Here is a 26978-nt window from a genome sequence, read left to right on the forward strand (position 1 = left end):
GATCAAATGATCTGTATATCATGGTTTTTAAAAAACTTTTATTTTAGGTTCAGATATGTGGAACGGTTTGTTACATATGCAAACTCACGTCATGGAGGTTTGTGGTACAGATTATTTCATCACCCAGGTATTAAGTTCAGTACCCAATGGTTATCTTTTATGCCCCTCTTCCTCCTCCCACCCTCCACCCAGTGTCTATTATTTCTTTCTTTGTGTTCATGAGTTCTCATCATTTAGCTCCCACTTATAAGCGAGAACAGGTAGTACGTGGTTTTCTGTTCCTGTGTTAGTTTGCTAAGGATAATAGCCTGCAGCTCCATCCAGGTTCCCACAGAATACGTGATCTTGTTCTTTTTTATGATTGCATAATGTTCCTTTATATGTATGCACAATATTTTTTTTATTCAGTCTACCATTGATGGGCATTTAGGTTGATTCCATGTATTTGCTATTGCGAATAGTGCTGCAATAAACATTCACATGCATGTGCCTTTATGGCAGAATAATTTATATTCCTCTGGGTAGATATTCAATAATAGGATTGCTGGGCAGAACGGTAGTTCTGCTTTTAGGATTTTGAGGAATCTCCATACTGGTTTCCACAATCATTGAACTAATTTACACTCTCACCAACAGTGTATAAGTGTTCCGTTTCCTCCACAACCTTGCCAGCATCTGTTATTTTTTTATTTTTTAATAATAGCCATTCTGACTGGTGTGAGATGATATTGCAGTTTTCATTCTGCATTTCTCTAATGATCAGTGATATCAAGCTTTTTTCATATGCTTATTGGCTGCATGTATGTCTTCTTTTTAAAAGTGTCTGGTCATATCCTTTACTCACTTTTTAATGGGGTTGTTTGTTTTTCTCTTGTAATTTTGTTTAAGTTCCTTATAGATGCTGGATATTAGACCTTTGTAATATGCATAGTTTGCAAATACTTTCTCCTGTTCTGTAGGTTGTCTGTTCACTCTGCTGATAGTTTTTTGTTTTGTTTTGTTTTGTTTTGTTTTTGCTGTGCAGAATCTCTTAAGCTTAACTAGATCCCATTTGTCAATTTTTGCTTGTGTTGCAATTGCTTTTGGTGTCTTCATCATGAAATTTTTGCTTGTTGCTCTTACCAGAGTGGTATTGCTTAGGATGTCTTCTAGGGTTTTTGTAGTTTTGGGTTTTACATTTAAGTATTTGATTCATCATGGGCTGAGTTTTTTATGTGGCGTAAAGAAGGGTCCAGTTTTAATCTTCTGCATATGGCTAGCCAGTTACCACAGCAACATTTGTTGAATAGGGAGCTTTTTCCCCATTGCTAGTTGTTGTCAACTTTGTCAAAGATCACGTGGTTGTAGGTGTCTGGCATTACTTCTGGGCTCTCTATTCTGTTCCATTGGTCTATGTGTCTCTTTTTATAAAAGTACCATGCTGTTTTGGTTACTTTAGCCCTGTAGTATACTTTGGAGTCAAGTACTGTGATGTCTCCAGCTTTGTTCTTTTTGCTTAGGGTTACCTTGGCTATTTGAGCTCTTTTTTGGTTCTATATGAATTTTAAAATAGTTTTTTATAGTTCTGTGAAAAAATGTCATTGGTAGTTTGATAGAAATAGCATTGATTCTGTATATTGCTTTGGGCAGTATGGCCATTTTAATGATATTGATTCTTCCTATCCAAAAGCATGTGATGTTTTTCCCATTGTCTGTGTCATCTCTGATTTCTTTGAGAAGTGTTTTGTGGCTCTTATTGTAGAGATTTTCCACCTCCTGGTTAGCTGCATTCCTTTACAGCAACAACTGCTAAGCCTAAAGACAAATCAAAAAGGCATTCCCATTCACAGTTGCCACAAAAAGGATAAAATATCTAGAAATAAGGCTAACAAGGGAGGTGAAAGGTCAAGTTCATCATGAACATAAGTTCTTGAGTCAGAGTAGTGACAGCTGATATATAAAGTAATGGATAGAGCCAAAGGTCTTTTTTAAGGAAGAATTTATAGTACTTGGTAACAGATAAACTATCAAAGGTAAATAAAAGACAAGCAGCAAATGTGACTAAAAGATTTTGAATTTAGAGTGCAAAGTACGAGAAACACAGAACCTAAGGGGCAAAGATGTTTTTAGGGCATTGAATTAAGATTTTTTGATAGGTCGAATTTTGGGTAATGATGTAACATTTAAGTGGAAATATCCAGTTGGCTGCTGGATAGTAAAAGTTTTTAGAGCTGGAAAGTATCTTAGGAATTACCATAGTCCAATTGCCTTATTGGCTTAGCAAGAAAACTGAGATCTAGAAGGATAAATAATTTATCCACTATAACACAAGTAATTAATATAGAACTAAAACTCAGGCTTTTTTTGCACCCAATCTAGTGCTCTTTGGACTATATTGTACTGCCTTCTCTAACTGTTTGGTTAGAGCAGAAGCAATGACAAAACAATAACAATTGGAGAAAACTATAGTGGTAAAATATATTCGAGTCATGAGATCTATGAGGTAGAAAGTTTGGAGCATATACAGCAAGCAATTTTCAATTTATATGCCAGCTCCAATAAATTGTTATGCCTGCTTAATATAGTATAGAAAATAATTTTGAACCTATATCCAGGCTTATTGAAAATGAATTATATAACCAATTAGTAATCATAGACAAGAGCAAGTTGGAGAAGTGGGCAGCATATATGCCACCTATCGCTATCACTGGTCAGAAAATTGCAGCCAGAACCATGGGAAAGAAGATAAAGTGTTTATAAAGATAACAGTCAGCCAAATGTCATAATGGTCAGCCTTGCATGCATTAATGATATTTTATTTCTATTATTTTTTTTCCTATCTTAAATGGAAAGTGTCAGATAAACTGCCGAATGCTTATTGTTACCCTGGAAACATGAAGGATTTGAATATTTATGGAATCATGACAGAACAGGTTGAAAAAGATTAAGAGGCCAGAGCTAGAGAGAGAGAGAGAGAGGAGAGGGAGAGAGATAAGCTACTAATTAAATTAAGCTCTTTTACACAACCTAGCTTATTTGTTCTGATCCCTCCCAGGCTTTAGCTTAATTTGATTTTATTCAGAGACTACCTAGTAAAAATTCTTTTGAAATAAACTATGTATGTGAAAGTCGAGATTGTGGACAAACCACACACATTTATATTCTTTTATTCCTAGTAACCCAGTAAATGGTTATAAAGGATACACACACACATTCATATACACGCTTATATATATTTATATACATACACACATATTTTATATTTGTTTATATATGTGTGTGTGTATTTGTTGTTATACATACTTTGTATATGTGTGTATCTGTGTGTGTGTTTCTCCATATATAGAGAGAAAGAGAGAGAGCAAGAGAGAGAAATACACAAAATCAATAAAGAATAAAAAGGACAGAAAGCAGGCCATTAGCAAACAAGAAATGTCATCAAATTTCCTAAAGACATGAAGCAGTTAGAGGAGCGGTGTAGTGAGTTGAATAGTGGTAATCAAAGAGACATGTCCATGTCTTCATTCCGCAGCCTGTGACTGTTACTTTGTTTGGAAATTGTCTCGCAGACATCATTAAGTTAAGGGTCTTGAGGTGAGATCACTCTGAATTTTCTGGGTGGTCCTAAATTCAACAATAACTGTCCTTGTAACAGTGAGGAAGGGAGCAGATTACATCGACAAGGAGAAGGGCCTGTGAAGACACAGGTGGAGATTTGGAGGGCAACTGCAAGCCGAGAAATGTCAACGGCTACCAAAAGCAAGTCAAGGCAAGGAACATATTCCCCACAGAGCCTCTGAAGGGAGGGCCACACAGGTCTGGAGGCCAGAAGTCAAAACTCTAGGCTACTGACATCTTGATTTTTTTACTTCTGGCCTCCAGCCCTGTGAAAGAATACATTTCTATTGTTCCAAAGCCTGCTAAGTTTGTGGCAATGTGTTGCAGGTAGCTACAAGAAATTAATGCACATGGTTTCTATGGAAGCTGAGTAAATTGGCCTTGCAGAAATACAGAGAAGCTCAGAAAACACCAAGTGGAAGCATATAGCAGAAAATGAAGGTATTAATTGAAAATCAGTGTTCGCTATAATTGCCCCCAACTCCCTTACCCCAAGAAATGGGTACCCAGGGATTCACCACTCTAGCAAAACACAGGAAGATTCTTCTCTACAGAAACCGCATGTTATGGAGAAAAGCCGGTCAGTCAGTATGTTCGTTTCCCATCCAAACACCCTAAAGCAAAGTTAATCAACTGACAGGCCCAGCCCACAACAATCAACTTTTCATTCCCTTATTTTTATCAAAGTAACTAAGGAACCCGGGACATTTTTTAAAGTCTCCAGAATTAAAGAGAGGCCAGTAAAGATAAACTAAGATTAAAAAGTCCACAGAGAAAGTTGAAATAATTCAAGGATTCAAAGGAAACAAAAAAGGAAGGCAGTCTATTTATTGAATATTTTCACAGATAGTTATGCCAGTTAATAATCTATTACCTTTCAATTCCAAACCCATCCTCTGTTCTCTGGTTGTGACAGTGGAACCAGTCTTTGCTGGCTGGTTCCATGTAGGCTCCCCGTTAATAGAGGGCACTGGGAGAAGAAACTGCAAGGTTGAACACTGTGAGGTTGGAAGTGGAGGAGGTGTTTTTAATTTTATTTTATTTCAGACTACTTTATTGAGGTATGATTGGCATACAAAAAGCTATACATACATAATGTATAAAACTCAATGAGTCTGAGAATAAATATGTACTTGTGAAACCATCACCACCATCAAGTCCATAAATATATTCATCACCTCGGAAAATTTCTTCTGCCCTCCACTCCTTTTTTTTTTGTTGTTATAAGGACACTTAACATAAGATCTACCCCCTTAGCAAATTTGTAGTATATAATACAGTGTTTTTAGCTATAGGCACTACGCTGCACAGCAGATCTTCAGAACTTCTTTATTTTGCATAACTGAAACTTTATGTTCTTTAATCATCACCTCCCCACTTCCCCATTCCCTCAATCCCTGGAAACCACTGTTCTAATCCTTTGCTTCTACAAGTTTGACTATTTTAGATTCCATACATAAATGAGATCATATATATTTGTCTTTCTGTGTCTAGCTTATTTCACAGATAATGCCCTCTGGGTCTATCCATGTTGTCACAAACGGCAGGATTTCCTTCTTTTTTAAGGCTGAGTAATATTCCATCATATGTATATACTACATTTTCTTTATCCACTCATCTGTCAGTAGACATTTAGGTTAACCACAAACTCTTGAACAACCAATAGGTCAAAGAAGACGTCAAAAAAGAAATGTAAAAATTATTGAGACAAATGAAAATGAAAACACAACATACCAAAAGTTATGAGATGCTGCAAAATCAGTTTCAGGAGAGAAGTTTATAGAAATAAATGCCTGCTTTAAAAAGAATGTAGAAGAAAGAAAGATCCCAAATATGCAATCTAACTTTACATCTCAAGAAACTAGAAAAAGAACAAACTAAGCCAAAATTACTAGAATTTAGGAAACAATAAAGATTAGAGCAGAAATAAATAAGACACTAGAAAAGAAATAGAAATGATCAACAAAACTCAGAATTGTTTATCTTTTGAAAAGATAAACAAAATTGACAAGACTTTAGGCTAACCAAGGAAAAAAGTGAGAAGACTCAGATACATAAAATTGTAAATGAAAGAAGAGACATTAAAACTAATACCACAGAAATACAAAGGATTCTAAGAGACTACTACGAACAATTAGATGCCAACAATTGGATCAACTGGAAGACAGAGATAAATTCCTAGAAACATACAACCTACTTAGACTGAATTATGAAGAAATAGAAAGTCTGAAAGACCAATAACGAGTATGGAAATTGAATCGGTAATCAAGAGCTTCCTAACAACAACAACAAAAAGCACAAAGCTCTTTCACTTCACTGGTATTACTGTAACAGCAACACTTGTCACGCTTTTCCAGAAAATTGAAGCTGAGGGAACACTTGCAAACTCATTTACAAGGCTAGCATTAGCATGATATCAAAGCCAAACAAGGACATTACAAGAAAAGAAATGACAAGGCCCATATCCCTGTTGAACATAGCCGCAAAAATCCTCAACAAAAGACGAGCAAACCAAATTCAACAGCACATCCAAAGGATCACACGCCATGATCAAGAGGCGATTTTTGTTCTGGTGTTTTTCCTCTTGTCAGGCATGCAAGGGTCCCTCCGGTGTTTCCCACAGCAGCAGAGGGGCATTCCTGTGGCAACCATGCCCACTCAGGCCTGAATCTCAGCCTCTGGAGATTCCAGGTTCCTTCCTTATTCAATTTTTCCTCAGTCCTAGGAGTAGCAGGTACTTTTTGCAGTTACTACCTCAGTGTATTTTAGAGTTCTCTTTTAGTGGTTAATACATCTTTCACTCAGTTCACAGTTATCTTCCCTATCCAAATTATGGGTGTGGTCATTTTTGCCCTTTGAACTCTGACTAACACAACAGTCAATAAAATACTGAATTTTTAAAATTCTATAAAATTAAACATTAGAAATAAAACAAAATCTCAGATATTATGTTATTGCTAAAGTAAAATTTTCAATATATGGTTAGAAGATTAAGTTTTACAAAATCTCCCAGAGAATAGAAAAGCAGTTAGAGATGGAAAATATGAAAGGTGAGATTAAGATGCAGAAGAGCAGGGGAGTGAAGGGAAGTATAAAGTTGCTAATGTCTTCTTATAATGGGAGGTATCAAGAGATAATATATACAGTGGCTCAAAAACAAAGGGGCAAGTATGTTATTTAAACATGCAAAGAGAAATTAAATGTAGTAATAGTAATAGTAACACTTGTTTAGTGCTTTAAATTTATTGACACATTTATCCTCACAATAATCCCCCGAGGAATTGACTATTATTATCCCTATTTTACACATGAGAAAAAAAGAGACTCAGAGAGCTTGAGTAACTCGCCTGAGATCATACAGCTGGCAAATGGTGCAAGTAGGACTCTAGGGTCTGTGCTCTTTTCTATTACACTGCTCTGTCTCTTTCTACGACTTTATTGGGAAGAAGTGGATAGGGACAGTGGAAGGCAATGCTAATGAGTTAAATCATGGTCCATCTCTCTCCACAATAGATTAAGACAATATTTAAAACTGATGAATCAAGAAATAGTGATAAGGGATGGGTAATCACCAGAAGAAACAAAAACAGAAGCTATTTAAGACAATTTGGTCTCAGGAATAGGACTGTGGCAAGGAATAGGTGAAGCAGGAATTTGGCATTTTCCCTTGTAAGCCCTTTATTTATCTATTTATTATTATTATCATTATTATTATTATTTTGAGACAGAGTCTTGCTCCGTCACCCAGGCTAGACCACAGTGGTACAATCTCGGCTCACTGCAACCTTTGCCTCCTGGGTTCAAGCGATCCTCCCACCTCAGCCTCCTGAGTAGCTAGGATTACAGACGCATACCACCACACCCAGCTAACCTTCTGTATTTTTGTAGAGATGGGGTTTCACTATGTTGGCCAGGCTGGTCTTGAACTCCTGGCCTCAAGTGATCTGCCCACCTCAGCCTCCCAAAGTGCTGGGATTACAGGCATGAGCCACTGTGCCCAGCCCCCTCCTGTATTATTAACATGCACTTTAATAATTTATTCTAAACACTTTAAAAGAAAAAAATTATAAATGATCTCAGTTAACAAGAGAAAAATTGGGCCATTCAGTTAAATTATACATTAAAATTATGTCATTTTTTCTTTTTTACATTTTAAATACTAATTATACAATCAAATGTGATAAGAAGGAAATTCCCTTCTCATCTGTGACAGAGGTATCTGACGTCAGTCCTTTAGAGAAGAAGGCCTGGTAACTACCCACAACAGGGTTTGGGAGGCCCCTATTTTCACACTTAGTAAGAGATACGAAACCGGTTTCTGATCTAGTAAAGAGATGCCATTTGAATAGTAAGATGAAAAGTTAAATATTAGCGGCCACAAAAGGTTTGAAACTCAAGACAGGAATGAGTGTCCAAAATGTGCTTTTTGTCCAACCAGAAGGCCTCTTATCATAGATGAAAGGTAAGCTATCTGGAGGGTGGCCTTTAATGACAGGAAAGGGCTCTGAATTCTTGTATATTTTGCTAGACAGACTGGTGGTACCGGCACCATCCTGTAGTATATTTATTAATCCAGAAACTCTATTTTGAAACCTGGTGTCAAATGCATCTCATCAACTATTATACGTTTAAACCGACAGATTAAACAGGAAATTAAATAGTTCAGGATAGCAAACCAGTGCATGGTAAAACAGCAGTAAGGCTTCACACACCCTTAAAACGAGGTCTTTCAGGCACAGGTAACGATACACATTGATATGCTGCCATCTAGTGCTCCTTGCTTTAGACAACTGAATTAATCACATGCTGAAATGGATTTTTAAATTATTACTATTTTTTAACTCTTCCCCTTAGTCTCTGCAGCAGTTCCTGTTTTTCATGGGGCCTTCTGAGACCTCAACTAAAACATTTTCCTAATAAAATGGTATTTATACACAGACAACAAATCTACAGACAGTTTTATCCACTATGGAAAGCTCAGTGGGTTCTACCTAACCCATGTACACAGGTTGAGTTTTCGTGGCATGTCACCCACAGAAAGGGTAGAAGGAAGGTTTAATTACTTCAGTAAGTCATCTGCTAAATTTGAGTAACAATCACTATTACAAAGCAATTACTATTACTCATAAAATTCCTTTCAACATGTATTAACAGTTGAGAGAGAAGGAATTCCTCTTTTCCCAATATATCACAAAGATACTCTGAAAAAAAAGAAACAATCTGAAAACCAGCTAGAAGTGCTCACTAAATTGCATCATTGAATTCTTCGGGCACCCAAAGAGAAGAAAGAACTAAAACAAGAGTGGAAAGGAGGGGCTGAGGGCATTTTTACTAGAGGGGCATTTGCTGATGCCAGGAATGTAGTCCTAGAATACAATGGCCTCCCAAAACACAGGATTCAAGGCCTTGCTCAGTGTGAGAACTGAGATGTTTGCATAAAAGTGAAACCCTTAAAAGACTACAGCAGCAAAGAGAAACAAGGAAGTTTGTTTGTAGGGGCTAAAGTTCAGGTAGAGAAAAAAAAAATCTTCCCTCAAAATTATAACCATGTCCTCTCTTTCACAGGATTTGGGTTCAAACCTATACTAATCTGATAGGCTGGATATGGAGTATAAGAAAAGGAGAAAGGTCAAAGGTTATGATAAAAGAAAAACTTTAACCAAATTAAATTTAAAGAAGTTTAATTGAGCAGTGAATGATTTGCAAATCAGGCAGCTTTCCCAGTCACAGTAGGCTCGGAGACTCCAGTGCAGCCATGTGGTAGAAGATTTATGGACAGAAAAAGGAAAGTGAGGTACAGAAAATAGACGTGAGGTACAGAACCAACTGGATTGGTCACAACTTGGTGTTTGCCTTATTTGAACATGGTTCGAATAGTTGACTACATTTGATTGCCAAAAACTTGGTGACTGGCCCAAGTGTAGGCTACATCTGGTTACACTTTTACTTATTATAGTTTAAGATGTACAGAGAAACATTGAGGCTGAATTTAAAATATGTAAGGAGGCAGTTTTAGGCTAAACTTGATTTAACAGTTACTCCAAGGCATTTGGCATTTGGCTTGAATAACTGGAAAAATGGAGTTGCCATTACTTGAGATGGAGAGAGTGGGGTTTGTTTGAGGAGGCAGATGAGGAGTTCAATGTTAGAAAAGTTAAGTTTGAGAATATGTTGGACATCTAAGTGGAGACATGTAATATGCAGTTATTTATGACTCTGAAGTTCAAGGAAGAAGAATGGGCAGAAGGGATATATTTGGAAGTAGTCTATGTGACAGTGGGACTAGGGAACTGTAAGAAATCGCCGAGCGAGTACGTGTAGATAGAGAAGTCCAGGAACGTACCTCTGGGACATTCCAATATCAAGAGGTCAAGGAGATAAGGATAAACTAGTAAAGGAGCCCTAGAAGGAGGAAAAACAGGAAAATGTGCAATCACCAGTCAGAAAATGTAATGAGAAGTGAATGCATTCAAAATAGCACCAAAAAATCTACAAAATGCTGAGGAAGAAATAATAATATGAGAGACTCATAAGAAAAGTATCTTATTTTTAAAAATCCACCATATCACCTTTTGACGTTTTTACTATAATTGCTAAAACAAACTTTGGATTAGAAGTGATATAGCATAAAGCCATTAAAATGAATGGGGTAGATGTATGTTACTGACATAAAAAGACTTTTAGAATAATAATACATAATAAAGGACAAAAACAAGGTGACAGGACAAAATCTATAGTAAAAAGTTATCTTTATAATTTAGTATATTTAGTATATACATGAATGGAAGTATGAAAGAATGTATAGAAGACTAATCAATGATTAAAAACACGGCTGACTTTCGGCTACTACATTATGAATATCTGAATGATTGTTTGAAATTTTTCCACGTGCCCACAAGAACATTACTAACAAAGTTAGAATTTCCAGTGATGATTAAGTGGTGATACATACAGCATCTCCCTCTTATCTGAATGGGATATGTTCCAAGATCCTCAGTGGATGTCTGAAACTGTGGGTAGTAGCAAAGCCTGTATTTACTATACTTGCATGCCTTTCTCAAAGTCAAATAAAATATAGAGTCCAATTTCTACATTTCAAACATTTTATTTGGGAAATGAGAATTGCACTCCTAGGCATACACATAGAATGGGTGGGCTTCAGTATGTCTGAAAAACAAAGAGAAGGTGGGAGGTTTTATAAAAAGTAAAAATGTTACCCACTGTTTTGGAAAGAAAGTTCATTGGCCCTAGTCAAGTTTTGGGGAGCTGGCAAGCTCTGATTGGTGAGTGATGGCAGTAGGTAAAACTAATCTTAGTGTCACAGCAGGTTATTTCAGTAGCTATCAGATAAAACTGATTTCAGATTATAACAGGCAGTTTCAGTAGCTGGACTTGTGGAAAATTTAATTCTTGGAGCAGATGCTATATGCCCCAAATGCTTTTTCCCCTGGGCCCTTCACTTGGATTTAGTTGGGTATGACAACAATGACTCAATTTCTATAATCAACTTTCACGCCTCTCATAAAGTTTAATTTATAAATTAGGCCTAATAAGAGATTAACAGCAATAACTAATAACAATATAAAGTATTTATAACAATATACTATAATAATAGTTATTACGTGAATGTAATCTCTCGTTTTCTCTCTAAAAATTTTCAAACCAAGCTTGTTGAGTGAAACCTTAGAAAGCAAAACCATGGATAAGGGGGCACTGCTGCAATAGCGTGGAAATGAAATTACAATATAATGTTCATTCAAGTAGGCAGAAATAAACATCTTACACACAACATGACCAAAATTAAAATATGCATGGAAAACAGACTGAAATGAAATCTGTCAAAAAAGTTAATTGAGATTCTCTTGGGTACTGGTATTGAGTATTTTTTCCTTTTTTTCTTGATTGTATGTATTTCAAATTATCTATAATACGTATATTCTTACTTTTACTTTTCCTGCTTATCATAAAAATTTCCAAACACACAAAGGAAAAAGTATAATAAAATACTAGTTACTTATCAGTCAGCTTCAACAACCATCAAAATTTAGATATACATGTGTCATTTCCTCTCATCTTTTGAAAAAAAACCCGGTATATTTTAAAGCAAATCCCAGACACCTTATCATTCTATTCTGTGTACTTAAGTCATATGCTACGTACCCACACCACCATTATTTTGCCTAATGAAATTAATAAACATTTCTTAATATCTCCTAAATATTTAGCCCATAACAAAAAATCTGATGGCCTAAAACATGTTTTTCTATAGTTGGTTTATGTAAAACAGAATCTAAACCAGGCACATTCATTCCATCTGTTATGGCTCCAGAACCCTCTTCAGTAGTGTTATGGACTCAGTTATGCCCCAGTTCCAAATGCGTATGTTGAAGTTCTAACCTTAAAGTACCTCAGAATGTGCCTGTATTTGAAGACAGAGTCTCTAAAGAGGTAATTAAATTAAAAGGAGGTCATTAGGGTGAGCCCTAATCCAATATGACTCTGTCCTTATAAGAAGAGATTAAGATACTGGCAGGTGCAGAGGGAAGTCCAGGTGAAGACACAGGGAGAAAACAATCATCTACAAGCCAAAAAGAGAGTCCTTAGAAGAAACCAACCCTTCAGACATCTTTACCTCAGTCTTCCTAGCCTCCAGAATTGTGAGAAAATAAATTTCTGTTGTTCAGGCCACCCAGTCTGTGGTACTTTGTTATGGCTGCCCCAGCAAACTAATACAAACAGTAAAGCCAACATCTGTTCTGATTGGTAAACGCACTTCCTGTACAGAGGTTTAAATATTTTGCACATCAGTCACATTTATGTATTATATTATTCAAGAAATTCACTATTCATTATTTATTAAATGTGTCAAATACCCTAAATCTATTTTATTCCTAAATGGTTCAATTCAATTTATATATATATACACACACATATATACACATATACATATATAGGCACATATATGTATATATATAAACCAACTATATATACATATGTATACATATACACGCAAATTTTTTTCATGGATACTCAGCCAATTTTTATACTTATTACCATACTACCACTCTTAATTGTTTGCCTCTCCTAGGATAGCAGAGTGACCTTGGTCTTGCACTCTTGAGTAATGAGAGCTAAAACAACATATCTGCTTTATTCAGTTTGAATGGGGCTTATTAATATGTCTAGTATATACCCAACTGCCTACTGAACAGCCCACTCCATACATCCCGTTGAAACTAAACATCTTTTCCTCCCTGCTTGCTCTTCCTGACTTTCTGTTGTTAACTGATTAGCCATTCTCCACCCAGTTACCTGAGCCAAAAACTTCGACACCTTTCAAACTTCTTTTCTAGTTTTAAAATAATTATAAACTTACAGAAAAATTGCAAGAATAGTATAAAGAACTTCTGCTTTTGCCCAAATTTCCTGTTAACATTTGCTTTATCATTTTCTTTATGTATGCTATTTACTTTTATATTTATTTATAGTATTTATGTATACTTTTTTCCTGAACAATTTGAATAGGTTGCAGATATGAAGCCTCATTACCTTTAATACTTCAATATGTGTTTTCTAAAAACAAAAATATCTCCTATGTCACTAGAGTATAGTCATCAAAATCAGGAGATTAATATTGTTAAAACACTACCATCTAATCCAGAGACCCCATTCAAATTTTGTTAGTTGTCCCAATAATATCTTTATAGCAAAATGATTCAATTCAGAATCATGTATTCCACTTAATTGTCATGTACCTTAATTCTCCTTCAATCTAAAAATGTTCTTTAGTTGTTCCTTTGTCTTTCATGACCTTGATCCTTGAAGAGTACAGGTCTATTCTTTTGTAGAATGTACCTTAACTTGGGACATTCGGGTTGTCTGATTTTTCCTCATGATTGATTCGGATTACACATTTTTGGCAGGAATGTCACAGAAGTGTGTTCTAAGTGCCTCTAACCAGGAAATACCTGATGCTGATTTGTCTCATGACTGCTGATGGTAACTTTGCTCACCAGTGCCAGATTTCTACACTGGCAAGTTTCTAATTTTTTCTGTGTAATTAATAAGTATTTGCTGGGGAGATGCTTTCAGACTATATAAATATTACATGTCTCTTAATACTCTCACCCTCTAGTTTTAGCATACACTGATGATTCTTGTCTGAATCCACCATTACTATCATGACTGCCAAATAACGATGTTTCTACTTATAACAGTCTACATTCATTACATTTAGTTGGCATTTTTATGTAAGGAAGAGCTTTTCTTTATCCTGATTTTTCAAAAAAAATCATTTATCCATTTTAGTATGGGCTCAAATATTCCTATTTTATTCAGTGGACTATAATCCATTAACATTATATTGGTGCTCAGATTGACCCAGATGTGGCCAATGGGGGCTCCTTCAAGCTGGCTTTGTGCCCTTTTGATATGTTTCTTCCTTCTGTGTTAACTTCCTTAATTTCTGGTGCAACAAGATTTTTCAGGCTCCTCTTCTAAAATCAACCATTTCTCCAAGGGACCCAGTTACTTTTAGTGAATAATAGTGTTCAGAAACCAAGATTTAGGCACATGTGCTCATTGCTTCTAGCATACCATTACTCTGAAACCCTTTCAGCAGATAGAGCTAGGAAGAGCATAATAAGATAGATACGCACACACATATACAGACTTTCCTCTATATTTATTTCTACATGTGTTTATGTATATATTGAAAACTATAGGTTCACACTGACATATTCAATTCCAATCCAACATCACCACAAAGGTCATTGTGGAATTCCTCTTCTCTCAATTTGTAACTTCCTTCTCTGTCAGTGAGAAACCTGGCTTCCATGAGACCCAACATATTTATTTCCTCACTCCCCTTTCATGCTTGCCACCTCTTTACTTGCCAAGGGGAAGGCGAAACAGCTGGTCATCGTTTTTTATTATTTCTTATCATTCATTATTCCATCCAATCAATCACTAAGTCCTGACATTTTTACCTCCTAAAAATTTCTCGAATTGATCCACTTCTCTCCATTCTGATTTTTCTTAGCCTTGACCATACCACCTTTGTCTCTTATATGGTTTACAGCAACGCCATCTTAAATGGTATTCCCGGATCTAGATTTGCTTCCTTCCTGTCTGTTCTCCACCCTGCAGTCAGAGTTATCTTTATGATGTTAATATTTGAGAATTTCATTCCATAAAATTCTACAGTGGTATTGCATTGACCAGTACTGTCTGGGTCTCTTCACAGCCTGTTTAACTCTCTTGTTTTGTTTCCTCCAAAAGACCCTAGCCTCATTCTCTACCTTTTAGTTAGCCAACTTGAACTTTTTTTTTTTTTTTTTTAGTTCTTGTATTATACCAAACTTTCTTTTAGTGAACACTATACGCCACCTTCTTCTACCTGGAAACCCTTCCTAACCTGGACAACTCTACACATTATTTTGGTTTTTGCTTAAATGTCACTTCTGCTACGAAATATTCCCTGACCTCCCCATCCCACTGCACCTCTGCATGCTACTGTAAAGGCAGAAGCAAGAGATGATAACAGGGTTACACATCCGTAAGTCTGGGAATTGTATTCCGAAACTAAAACCCTACTAACAATGAGCAGCCAGAGTCATAACTTCCCTTTGGAAAAGCGGGTACTTAAATGCAGTTGTGAGGACAAATGAAAAGTACATAAAACACCTACAATGCATAGCTCCTAGAAGGAGCTCAATATATGTTATCCGTTATTCACTCAACAAATGTTCATGAAATGCCAACTATTTCATAGATACTGTGGTAGATGTTGGGGATAGAAAAAATACAATGTAAACTATGAAAACATAGAATGAGTATGCAAAGTCTAATATATAGAATGAATATCCAAAGTCTATTAAGGAGTAGGAGTATTTGAAGGAGTCAGTCAACCTGGTTAAGATTCGAAGGATGGATAACATTTGGCTGTGATATGCAGTAGTGTAAAAGGAGGAATTTTCAGGAAAAGAGGACAATATGTGTAAGGACAGGGTGTGCAAGGCTATGGATTGTTTTTCATAGTACACATAATTCAATGTTGCATAAAACTGCATGATACACATGATTCAATACTGCATAAAATTGGAACAATAAGCTAATGAGAGATGAAACTAGTCAGGGAGATGGAGCATCTTGTATCCTAGGCAAAGTAATCATTTTCTCTTACAGGTTGCCTTTCAAGAATTTTCAGCAGGAGAGCGCCATTATCCGATTTACATTTTTAGTCAGGACATTCTGAGAGCAGTGTGGGGAATTTTAAGAGTCAAAACTGGAGTCAGAGGACTGGTAAAGCGCCCACTTGAGGAATTCAAAAAGAGAGAATGGATATGCTTTGCTATAAGATGCGTTTAGGATACTCTACAGTTCTTACTAAAACACTGGGAGCAAGTGTTTGACACTTGATAGTGCAAGATTACAGCAAGATAGTGGTGGCTTACAGCAAGATAGAAATCTAGGAGAGTAGGTTTAGAATGCAAAGTTGAACAGCTCAGTTTGGTACACATCGGATTAGTAATCTTTCTCGTTGCTTCCTCAAAGGATTTAGGGAAGCACATGGCATAGAGATATAGTTTGTAAGGTGTGGCGATGCCAGTGAGAATGGAAAAGCTGGCCTCCATAAACTCTCTTTCTGTACAAACGAAGCAACAGGTTACAGCGCGTGGCTGTAGGTACAGGAAATGGCGTGTATTCATGAATCCACGAGTAGCGCAACTAGTATTTTTCCAGCCCTGGTGACTCAGAGCTGAAGATGGCGCCTGTGGCAGAAATCAGAAAAGTGGGAGAGAGCATTAGGTGCAGAAAAGTATGGCGTTTTTACTTTTGTTTTCCACACACAGGGAGATAGCTCTAAAGGAATCGTGCATAATTTTTTCTTAAGATTTTGTCTATAGTACAACTTCATTTTCCACGCTTTAAAATCATGTTTTCTTTTGTGGGCGCGATCGCGTGGGGAGTGACATACCTATTTCTTTGCCTCATTCATTCATTTTCTTATTTTGGGCGACTTCCATAACAGCCTCCCCAGTTTTCCTTTGCCCCGTCAGTTTTTCCCTGCGCTTGCTACAATTCTAAGGCGGAAGAGTATTTTTGGAGGTGAGGGCGGGGAAGACTCAGCTCTGTGGGGGCACCCGCGCATTTCCGACTCCCTTCCCGCTACAAGCGGAGGAGACTCTTCCCGCTCGCATGGCCTCGGAGGCTGGAGCCCCGTAAGGTCCATGAAGCGCGCGCCAGCCAACAGCCTGAGGGCTCCGGTGCAGGCGCCGCGCGGCCCCTTTCCCCGGACGGAGGCGGAGGCGGTGGCGGCGCGGGGGCGGGGCCGGGGCCGCGGTCCAGGCCTAGAGCGCTAGACGCGTCGGTCGCCATGGGAACGGGCGGTGTAGGCCGGCGCTGACGTCGGCAGGCCGTGAGTCGTCCGCACTGCGGCACGGAGCCTTGGCTTGCTCTCCGAACCCCGGTCGCTGGCGGGTAAGGTGGCTTCGTGGCCGCCTCACTGCGCGCCCGCCCCGCTGGGCGCGGGGGAGTCGATTTGCACTGTTCCGGGTGTCGGCTTGGGCGGGACGGGCGGTTCTGCCTACTCCTCCTCTCCGTGAGTACCTCGTGGGTTCGCTGGTGGCAGGAGCGCGGGCCCGGGTGCTCGGCCTGCCTGGCCCTCTCCGGGGCGGCGTGTTGGGGCTGCTGGAGTCCGAGAGCGCAAGGGGCTGATCGCGGACTGACCGGGGAGCGTGGGCCGGGTGTCCCGGAGGAATGCGATTTCCCGGAGTCCTCCACGTACTTTTCCGCTTCTTTCACTAGTCTCCGTGTCTCCGGAGAGTTGAGCATGGTGTTCTGATAGGGAATTCAGTCTTTGCCTTTCCTACTCCCGATTCTTGTTTAAATGCTTTTAAATCAGATGCGTACTGAGTATGTTTATTTCCTTTTAGAGTGTCATCCGGGGGCTGAATCTTCAACCTGTGAAAGCCTTCTTAATTACGTCTGAGAAAAGGTGATCAATTTGTTAAACTTATAAGAGCCAAATTATATTAATAGGATTGTTTCGAGATGCATAAAAATAGAATAAAAATGTAGACCATTTAAGAATCCTTATCAAAGGTTGTGCTGCGTTTGGCATTCCTGTGAAAACATCTAAAGTGAAAATAAAGTTTTTCCCTTTTGAGAAAGAGATGCCAACAGTTTTTTCACCTGTTGCATTAGCAGTTGCTGTTATTGCTTGGGTTGGGAGGAAGATTGCTTCTTATGAGTACTCTGGGAAATTTTTTAAAGAATGCTTGAAAGAAATTAAAATACCAAAAGTGTTTTTAAACCATACTTAGAATCTTGTTTATGAAGAATAATATTTATGAAGTTAGAATCTTGTGTACTTATGAAGAATCTTGTTGATCTATTCATTGAACTTTGTGTACAGGATTTTTGTTTGTCTTTTTTTCCCTTGCGATAACATTTGGTTAAAGAGGGAATTATCAAGCCTCTCAATTTTTTCTCCCATTGATATTGAGTCACATATTGGCGGATAATCAGGTGATCTGTAAAATAAAATGAGATGAAATGTAATCCATTTAATTTTCCTACGTAGTATCTCTTAGAAGCTCCTGTGAAGGGGTTTGTGAGGGAGAAGTTGTAAAATAATGGAATATATAAGATTCGGAGGTGTCTTTTAAAGTCCAACCTGAATTTTCGCAGATAATGTTACTAATTAAATATTAGTCATTAATTCTATCATATGTTTGCTGTAGTACACATTAAGATTTAGAGATGGCCGAGCGCAGTGTGTCACGCCTGCAATCCTAGCACTTTGGGAGGATCAAGAGTGGGTGGATCACTTGAGGTCAGGAGTTCAGTATCGGCCTGGCCAATGTTGGTGATCATCTCTACTAAAAATACAAAAATTAGCCGGGTGTGGTGGCGCACACCTGTAGTCCCAGCTGCTAGGGAGATTGAGGCAGGGGAATTGCTTGATCCTAGGAGGCGGAGGCAGCAGTGAGCTGAGATTGTGCCACTGCACTCCAACCTGGGCAACAGAGCGAGATTCCGTCTCAAAAAAAAAAAAAAAAAAAATTAGAGATGATTTCTATAATGTATTTGCTGTGTTATTAAATAATATTAGTATTTATTCAGTTGTGTATTAAGCTATTAATAGTAAATCTATGATTTATGTATTTTATTGATAATTACTTATTTTTAATACAATAATAATGGACAAAGTAATTTTATTTCAGTGTACTCATTACTTTGCTTTTTGGTATTTTCTCCTTGCAGTACTAAAACAGGTGCCATTTTAAATTCCCAGACAAGGAAAAACCAAGGATTAGAAATTAAGTAGCTTACCCAAGGCCATATCAGTAAGTGGTGACACTAGAGCTCAGACCTGAGTTTTTTTACTCTAGGACCATTGCTACTGCTTCGCTTTGCTTTACTTCTCGTCGCTTTGCTTCGCTTCTCCTCTCTCCTCTTTTCTTTCATAGTGGCAGATACATAACTATAGAGAGCATTGGCGTGGCCTCCAAAGCTAGCAGTTTGGTGGGAGTCAGAACATTTTACCAGGATGAAAATTCAGGGCTGAGGTAGAGGGAGTTACAAAGATTCAGGCACCCTGGGAGCACAGAAGAGAAGTGCTTCACTGCCCTTCAAGGTGCGAATGCTCTCTAGAGAAGATACTTGCCTTCAAAGGATAATGAGGAGTTTGTTAGAATGACAAAGGAGGAAGGACATTTTTTCAGGAGAGGGGATATATGTGTAATGATGCAAAAGCAAGAGAGGACGTGGCACATGTGAAGGCCTGGAGGTAGTTTCACATGGCTGGAACACAGTGTATAGTGTGAAGGGGACATTTCATAAATGGCCTTGGACCTCAATGGTAAGGATGATATTTTTTTCAGTGTGTGATTGGGAGCTAGTGAAGAATTTTAAGCAAAGAAATGACACCGTCACATTTGAATTTTAGAAAATTAAACTAGTTGCTGTGTAGATGATGATTTATTTTTTAAAAGGGAAAGGTGATAGTGGCATGGAAACAATCTTAAAACAAACAGCATCATCTTTCCACAGTATTTTTGTCTCAGAGTTACTGTCTCATGTCACTGCCTTTAGGGGTGATAGAAAGACAGTTGGAAGAACTCTGTGAAGAATTATCTACATGTTCCTTCTACAGGGGTCACCTTCCATTCATCCCTCAGCAGCCTGCTAGGTTTCTGCCCCTCCATAAACAGCTTTGACACACGTGACTTCCTACTTGCAGATTCAGTGGACTTTCTTCAAAACCTTCAGCCCCTTTTGATGCCACACAGTATATAGGCTACATCTCCTTTAAAACTGTTTCCTTCTGTAATGCTTCTGTCTCCCAATTTTTTACCTGTCTCCCTGATTTTACTTTATATTGTGGGCTGTCAGGATTCTCATTGGCTTTTTATTTTCTTGCAACTATCATATTTATAAATAACTCCCAAATCTTCAGCCTAGGGTCTCCCTGCTGGATTAATAGATTGCCTAACAAACATAATATGATTATATACATAAACACAGACACACACATATGACAGTAATAACAGTTGTTATTTTTGAAGGGTTTGCCATGTGCTAGGCATTGTGCCAAGTATTTTACTTGTATGTTCTCATTTAGTCTTTATAAAAACACTGTGAGTGATTTATTATTGTGAAAGATTAGGAAATTGATGTCCCTAGAGATGAATCTGCTGGCAGGTAGAACTGGTATTTGGATCCAAGGATCTGACAATGGAGCTGATGCTTGTAGCTGCTCAGTGCCCTTCAGATACCCAACTCAACATGACCCACACTAAGCTCAGTGACTGCACCCTAACAAGTACCTGTTATAATTATAGCTAACATTTATTGTTGCTACTTCTGTGTAAGGTACTGTTGTAAATCATTTAACCCTTACAACAACCGTTTGAGTCGGCACTAGTAGAGTGGTTTTATAGATGAGGAAGCAAAGTCACACAAGTGACTATGAAAACTAATTCTAGGACATGGGTTTTAAACTACTCTCCTATACTGCATTATATTACAGTTTAATGATACTACTAACCTACTTATTCTAGTTCTAGAAACGTGGGAATCACCTCCGATTCTTTCTCCTGCCTCTTCATCAGTTATTTAATCTTTCCAAAATATTATCTCACTCCATCACCCAGGCTGGAGCATACTGGTGCAGTCTCCGCTCACTGCAACCTCCACATCCCAGGTTCAAGCAATTCTCCTGCCTCAGCCTCCCCAGTAGCTCCACGCCTGACTAGTTTTTGTATTTTTAGTAGAGATGGGGTTTTACCATGTTGGCCAGACAGGACTCAAACTCCTGACCTCAAGTGATCCGCCCGCCTCATCCTCCCAAAGTATTGGGATTACAGGCATGAATCACCATGCCCGGCAGGCTTTTTTTTTTGATGAATCATAGTCATAATATTGTTCAGCTTTTTCCCTGCCTATGAGATGACCGTCAAGTAGTATAAATATTACATTTTTGTTTGTTTTATGATTTTTCTACTTACGTGCTCTCAGGGACGCTGTCACTGTGCTTGCCTTTGCAGCTTCTCTTTCTAATTTGATATAGACTAGAAAGTAGAAGACGAGTTATTAGATTCATAACTGCTAGAAGGAGTAAATACAGGCTCCTATCACTGAAATATAGGAGTTTTTACTCCATGGATTTAGTGATGTCTGTTTTGTCTGGGTACCACATGGTCGTTACCTAAATTAACTGACATAGTTAGGTATGTTTACATAATCATTCCTTTCTTTTTAGAATTTCTTAGACATTTCTGCAAGAGGAACATGAATGTGGATCTCCAGGGAATTGGAGCATTAACCAGTAATGCCTTGGGCCCAGTGTGGTGGCTCACACCTGTAATCCCAACACTTTGGGAGGCTGAGGTGGGCAGATCACATGAGGTCAGAAGTTCAAGACCAGCCTGGCCAACATGGTGAAACCCTGTCTCTACTAAAAATACAAAAATTAGCTGGGTGTGGTGGCACACACTTGTAATCCCAGCTACTTGGGAGGCTGAGGCAGGAGAATCGCTTGAACCTGGGAGGTTGCAGTGAGCCGAGATCATGCCACTGCACTCGACGAAGGGAGACTCCATCTCAAAAACAAACAGACCAATAATCCCTGAACCAGCTTTTCTTCTTTTTTTTTAAACACTCTTCAGTTTTAGTCTCAATAACATCCATATTACATTCTAAGTGTTCTAATGTGCGAATTAATATGTTCATTTTAGACATACACCCACATTTTTTAATAAAATGGGCAATTTGGTAATATACATACTGAGTTTAAACACGGTTTTGAGTAGTTCTGACACACAGTAATACACACCCAAGTTTTATTAAAGAAAGATGGTACACTTATTTGTACTGTCCTTCTCTATTTTAGCAGAATTTTCAATGGCAGACACAGAGGTATTTAAATTCACTGTGAGTATGCTGCCCACAAGCATGCTTTAATGTAATAGTGAATGCTCTTAGGAAAGTCAATCCTGAGATGGAGTTTGGTTTCTTAAAAGTGTGTTGAAATGTTCATTAATATATTGAAACATTTTAAAAAGTTTATTAACATACCACATTAGACGTTCACTGCCTTCAAAATGTTTTTTTGTTGGTTTCAAATATATAAATACTTTATTCATATATGATCCAGTTTGTTTCCCTTGATTTTAGGGCCCCAAACTGATTAAAATGTACCCAAGTCATTTGCATAAGGTTTGGATAAGGGAACATTGATTTATTATTATACACTTAATGAAGTAGTGGACATGCAATGGCATGATCTTGTGTGAAGAATGTTTTATAATTTTTATTTGGAAGTTCCATATTACAAATACATCCTCTTTGTTTCAATAGGATCCTGATTGAGTCAATGCTTTACATTCTCAGTCCTCTGCATAAAGCTGAGAGATGCCTGCTGGTAAGACTTTCATGAAATTTATGTATAAAATTTATATTTTATACATTTACTTTTAAGTTTGGTTTATTTTAAAGGATTCTTTAACAAATCAATGAATACAGTAGATGTCATTGACCAAATATACTACATTTAGAGATACTTACTGGTTTTGTATTCAGTTTTCCATTTAATGTTGTGATTAAGGTTAGTATGTATTTAATGGATGGTAGTTTGGGACTCAGCTGGACAAGGTAAATACTGATTACAACATAGGGTTAGTTTTTATTTTTTATCGTCAAAATTGAATGTTTTACTCCACCACAAGCATTGGCAATCTTTTCTAAAAGGGCCAGCTAGTAAATATTTTAGACTTAGTCCCTGCTATAACTACTTAACTCTATGTCTCTCTCTCTTTTAAAGCGTGAGGCAGTTGTAACAATTCTTAATCAAATGGGCATGTCTGATTTCAATAAACCTTTACAAAAACAAGTGACTAGCCTGCAGGCCGTAGTTTGCCAACACTTGCTCTAGAGCACCCATTCATTCAGCGTTTATTAATTTAAAACATAATGACTGAGTATGTACACTATGTCAGACCTCATAATTGTTGCTGGGGATGTAGTTATGGGGGAAACAGGCAATATGTTTCTAATAATTATACAATTTCAATTTGGGTCAAGTGCTGCGAAGGAAGAGAACAACCTGCTATGTGAGAAAGATGAAAATTTAGATGCATTTGTCAGGAGATGTTCTATTTACAGACAGCATTTAAACTAAAGACAGGTTAACACCAGCCAGGTGAGGAGTTAGAGGAAGTTTGCCTCAGAAACAGCTTCACGTGGGAAGGAGCTTGCTGTGACGGAGGAGCTAAAGGAAGGGTATTATAGCTAGAACATAGGCATCTGAGAGGGTATTTGTCTTGACTTGAAGCCGTGGAGATAGATCAGGAGGTAGGGAACCCTGTCGGGCATATAAAAGACTTATTTTATCCTAAATGAAATAGGAAATTTTCAGGGGCTTAAGCATTATCTTATTGATGTTTTAAAGGAAAAACCTGTTAATGTTTGTGGAATACTGATTACAGGCTAGGCAGACCTTAGCCATTTTTCATGCAAAATAATCTTTGACATAAGATAATTGTGATTTTACAGATAAGGAAAATTAAGTTCAGAGATGTTAAGTAACTTGTCTAAAGCCACATAACATGTAACTAACAGTGGTAGATGCTACTGTTTATCAGAAATAAAAAGTTAACTTAGCGAAGGAGACTTTTAGAGTGAGTGGCCAAAAAGGTCAGAGGGATACAGGTGAATGTTGTGATCACTAAAGTCAAAATAAAAAGTATTTTAAGAAGGAAAGACTGGTGAGTTTTTCTGACGTAGCTAGAGAACTCATGCCGGTATTTACAAGACTTTATTTCTTAACATAATAGTAGTGTAGGTTATGTGTTATAATAGAGTCGTTTACAAAATGACATGACTCTATCTTTTGTAGCTGAGAGTGAAGCAAAAGTAAAAACCAAAGTTCGCTTTGAAGAATTGCTTAAGACTCACAGTGATCTAATGCGTGAAAAGAAAAAACTGAAGAAAAAACTTGTTAAGTCTGGAGAAAACTTCTCAGTAAGTAAATGATCATTGGGTAATGGTGATTCACATATCTGCCTAAAATGCAGATATGACTGCATTTCATGTTAAAATTCTAAGGAGTTTTGAAAATTAAAGACAGTAACACTATGTCATGGTCAATAACACATGGTAAAATAAAGTTTACATTAGAATCAACATCACTGTGGAAGTATTGAGTTCATTCTTGAGTGCTGTCCTACAGGAAGAACACACACACGGCGGGGAGAGTGACCGGAGATAGTGGGGAAACTCCAAACTAGCCATGATACCATTTTGAAGAAAATATTTTTAACCCATAATTGTGAAGAACTTAGGAAGTAGTATCTTAACTTCTGATACTGAGTAGCTTGTGCTTATTTAAACTTTTTCTGTGTGATTCTACCCGACAGAACCGGGAGAAATCAATGGCCTTAAGGCAATAATTATCCTTTTATGTTTGAGGCACACTTTCAAATGATAGAATTTTCAGCAGCACACTTTAAGGGATTAAAAATACAGTGCTTAAAGTACAGACTAAGCAAATCAGCAACTAACTACAACCTGATCCCCTTGGAATCATGAAGAGTCTGTATTGGCATCCACAGTTAATGTACTCCACACCCTTTATACCTATCTCACTACTTCAGTTGTGCTTTTTACTACTTTGACTGTTATCTCTTCTGTCCTCACAGAAAAAAAAAAATAGATTCTAGTGTAAATAATAATGTAGGTTTTTTTTTGGCAGGAGTTTTATGATGAGTTATACATCCTACATTTTGCTTGTAGTAAGATTTACCCCATTTTTTCTTAAGACCTGTTTATTTTAGTATTCTGTCTGGCAGCTGTCAATGTAACAGTATAAATTCTGAAGTCAGGCAAAAATAAGTACTAACACAGGCCAAAATCCAGCTGCACACATGTGAGGGTTCATAGTATATACACTGGTATGCTACTGCACAAAAATTTCCAACTGACAGAGTGGGACAGATTAGCACTTCCATAGTGAATGCTGCTCTGAAATAGCATGTGCTTTTTCCGGTGGTACTGGTGCACAATATGGTAGGGAATAGTGACATGGAGGATGAAACATTGCTTATTGGTATATGCCCTCCCCTCAGATGGAGTGGTTTATGTTGCGCAAAAGCAAAAAGAACCCTGGAAACAGTTGTCTGCAGAGATGTTTTATGCTCAGAGAAGAACCTCATATTGTCTCTCAGTATTAAAGAACTGGGAGTTGTGAGCCATGAACAAGACTGAATCTAAACTGATTTAGACCAAGGTTTAAATTAAATGGATAATCGGAATAGGCAGAGGTTATTTCCATTTACCTAAAGTCCAGTTTAAATGTTGAGGGGCACATAAGGGTGAAATGACTAAACATAATTTACCCAGCCTCTCTCTGCAAGCAGCAGGCCTGACTAGGCTTCTTTTCTTTCAGAAATAAGTACACTAGGAAAAGATATTTGGAAAGAGATTTCCCAGCTCAAAAGAAGGGGAATATTTCTAGAGGACTTAGAGGAAAACGAAATATTTTTGACATGATTAACTTTAGGAAGTAAAAGAACAATACCTGCTTTCATTTGCTAGATGCCTGAATACTTTCTATCTTTAGGCACTCTTCTAAACACTTTATATATATTCAGTCATTTAGTACAAACGACGAAATTACGGGGTTTTATTTCTTCAGAGGAGAAAACTACGTCATAGAAGTTAAGTAACTTTGCTGAAAGTTACATCGTAAATGGTAGAACCAGGATTCAAACACTGAGAGAGGGAGTGCAGAATCCACTGCCTTAACCACAAACCAATATTACCTATTTTAATGAAATTTGAAGAGATAGGACCTCTTCTTGAAAGAAGAACAGGGAATCCTACGTACAAAACAGGCTGAGATGAGAAAGGGAGCAGTCTGAAACAAAATTAAGCAAGGAAAAAAGGCAAAATAAGGATTCATAATAATGGCAGGTTCATCTTATGTTCCAATTATATATAAGGCACAATAATAAGAGTTTTACAAATATTATTTCTAAATCTTAATGTTAATCTTGCAAGATAGGCATTGGGACTCCACATGAGAAATTTTATAAACAGACATGTGAAGTGATTTCCTTAGGTCATATAGTCAAAAATAGGATAACCGGGATTTAAGACCACAGTCTCTGCAATTTTAAAAGTACATGTTCTTTCTTCAGTTGCTTCCTGAAGACTATATCTCAGGCCTAAAATGATAGAATTGACACTATGTTTGAAAAATCTGATCAGTGAAGTGGGAGACAAATTCGAGGTGAGAAGAAATGACCAAAACTAAAATGAAAGAAATAAAGAATGAGGACATAGGAAAATATTTGACCCACAAGTAAGTATTCCCAGACAACACTAGTGGAGCAGCAACAAATAACGAGCATGACAAAGAAACCTTGCTGAGATTTCTGAAGAGATGAGTCCATCCCGCATTCCAGGCAAAACTTACGAGATGAGAACTATATCTGGAAACATTCTTTTGTTTTTATCTTAAGAGTAAAATAAATATTACAAACACTTAAACAGAAAAACATATAATACATTTCAGACTTCTCTGTAAAAACACTAAATCCAAAAGACAATGGAGAAATATTTAGAGCATTAAGGGAAAAATTGTAGCCCGAGGAATCTCGTCACCTAAATTGTTAGTCATTTGTGATGGTAGTTGTAAACATATGTGCATTATTAGCGAAATATTATCAGTGTTCCCTCCCTGGAAAAAAAACAGAGATTTAAGATTTATTAAAGATGTAGTACCATTTCTAGATAAGAATCAAAGTTAAGAATTTAAGAATAGAACATCTTAAGATCTTAGAGGGAGGGATGAAGAGAAGTTGGTTAAGGAG

General features: G+C 37.4%; 1 protein-coding gene across 5 annotated transcripts in view; it reads left to right on the forward strand.

The window, feature by feature from the left end:
* Positions 1–17002: 17002 nt before the first annotated feature.
* AHI1 (Abelson helper integration site 1) overlaps positions 17003–26978 on the forward strand; it is a 227075-nt gene continuing 217099 nt past the window's right edge. For 2 of the 5 annotated variants that reach the window (XM_011962110.1, XM_011962113.1), the window contains exons 1-4: positions 17014–17200; positions 17535–17596; positions 22465–22528; positions 24002–24126. In XM_011962110.1, the coding sequence (XP_011817500.1) occupies positions 22519–22528; positions 24002–24126 (135 nt within the window). In that variant the 5' untranslated portion in view covers positions 17014–17200; positions 17535–17596; positions 22465–22518. Of the gene's footprint in view, positions 17201–17534; positions 17597–18867; positions 18951–22464; positions 22529–23139; positions 24127–26978 lie in introns of those variants that run through there. The other 3 variants (XM_011962111.1, XM_011962109.1, XM_011962112.1) reach the window with 3 other exon arrangements.

This window comes from Colobus angolensis, unplaced genomic scaffold (genome assembly GCF_000951035.1).
Source record: "Colobus angolensis palliatus isolate OR3802 unplaced genomic scaffold, Cang.pa_1.0 Scaffold58, whole genome shotgun sequence".
In the NCBI taxonomy this organism is placed as follows: domain Eukaryota; kingdom Metazoa; phylum Chordata; class Mammalia; order Primates; family Cercopithecidae; genus Colobus; species Colobus angolensis.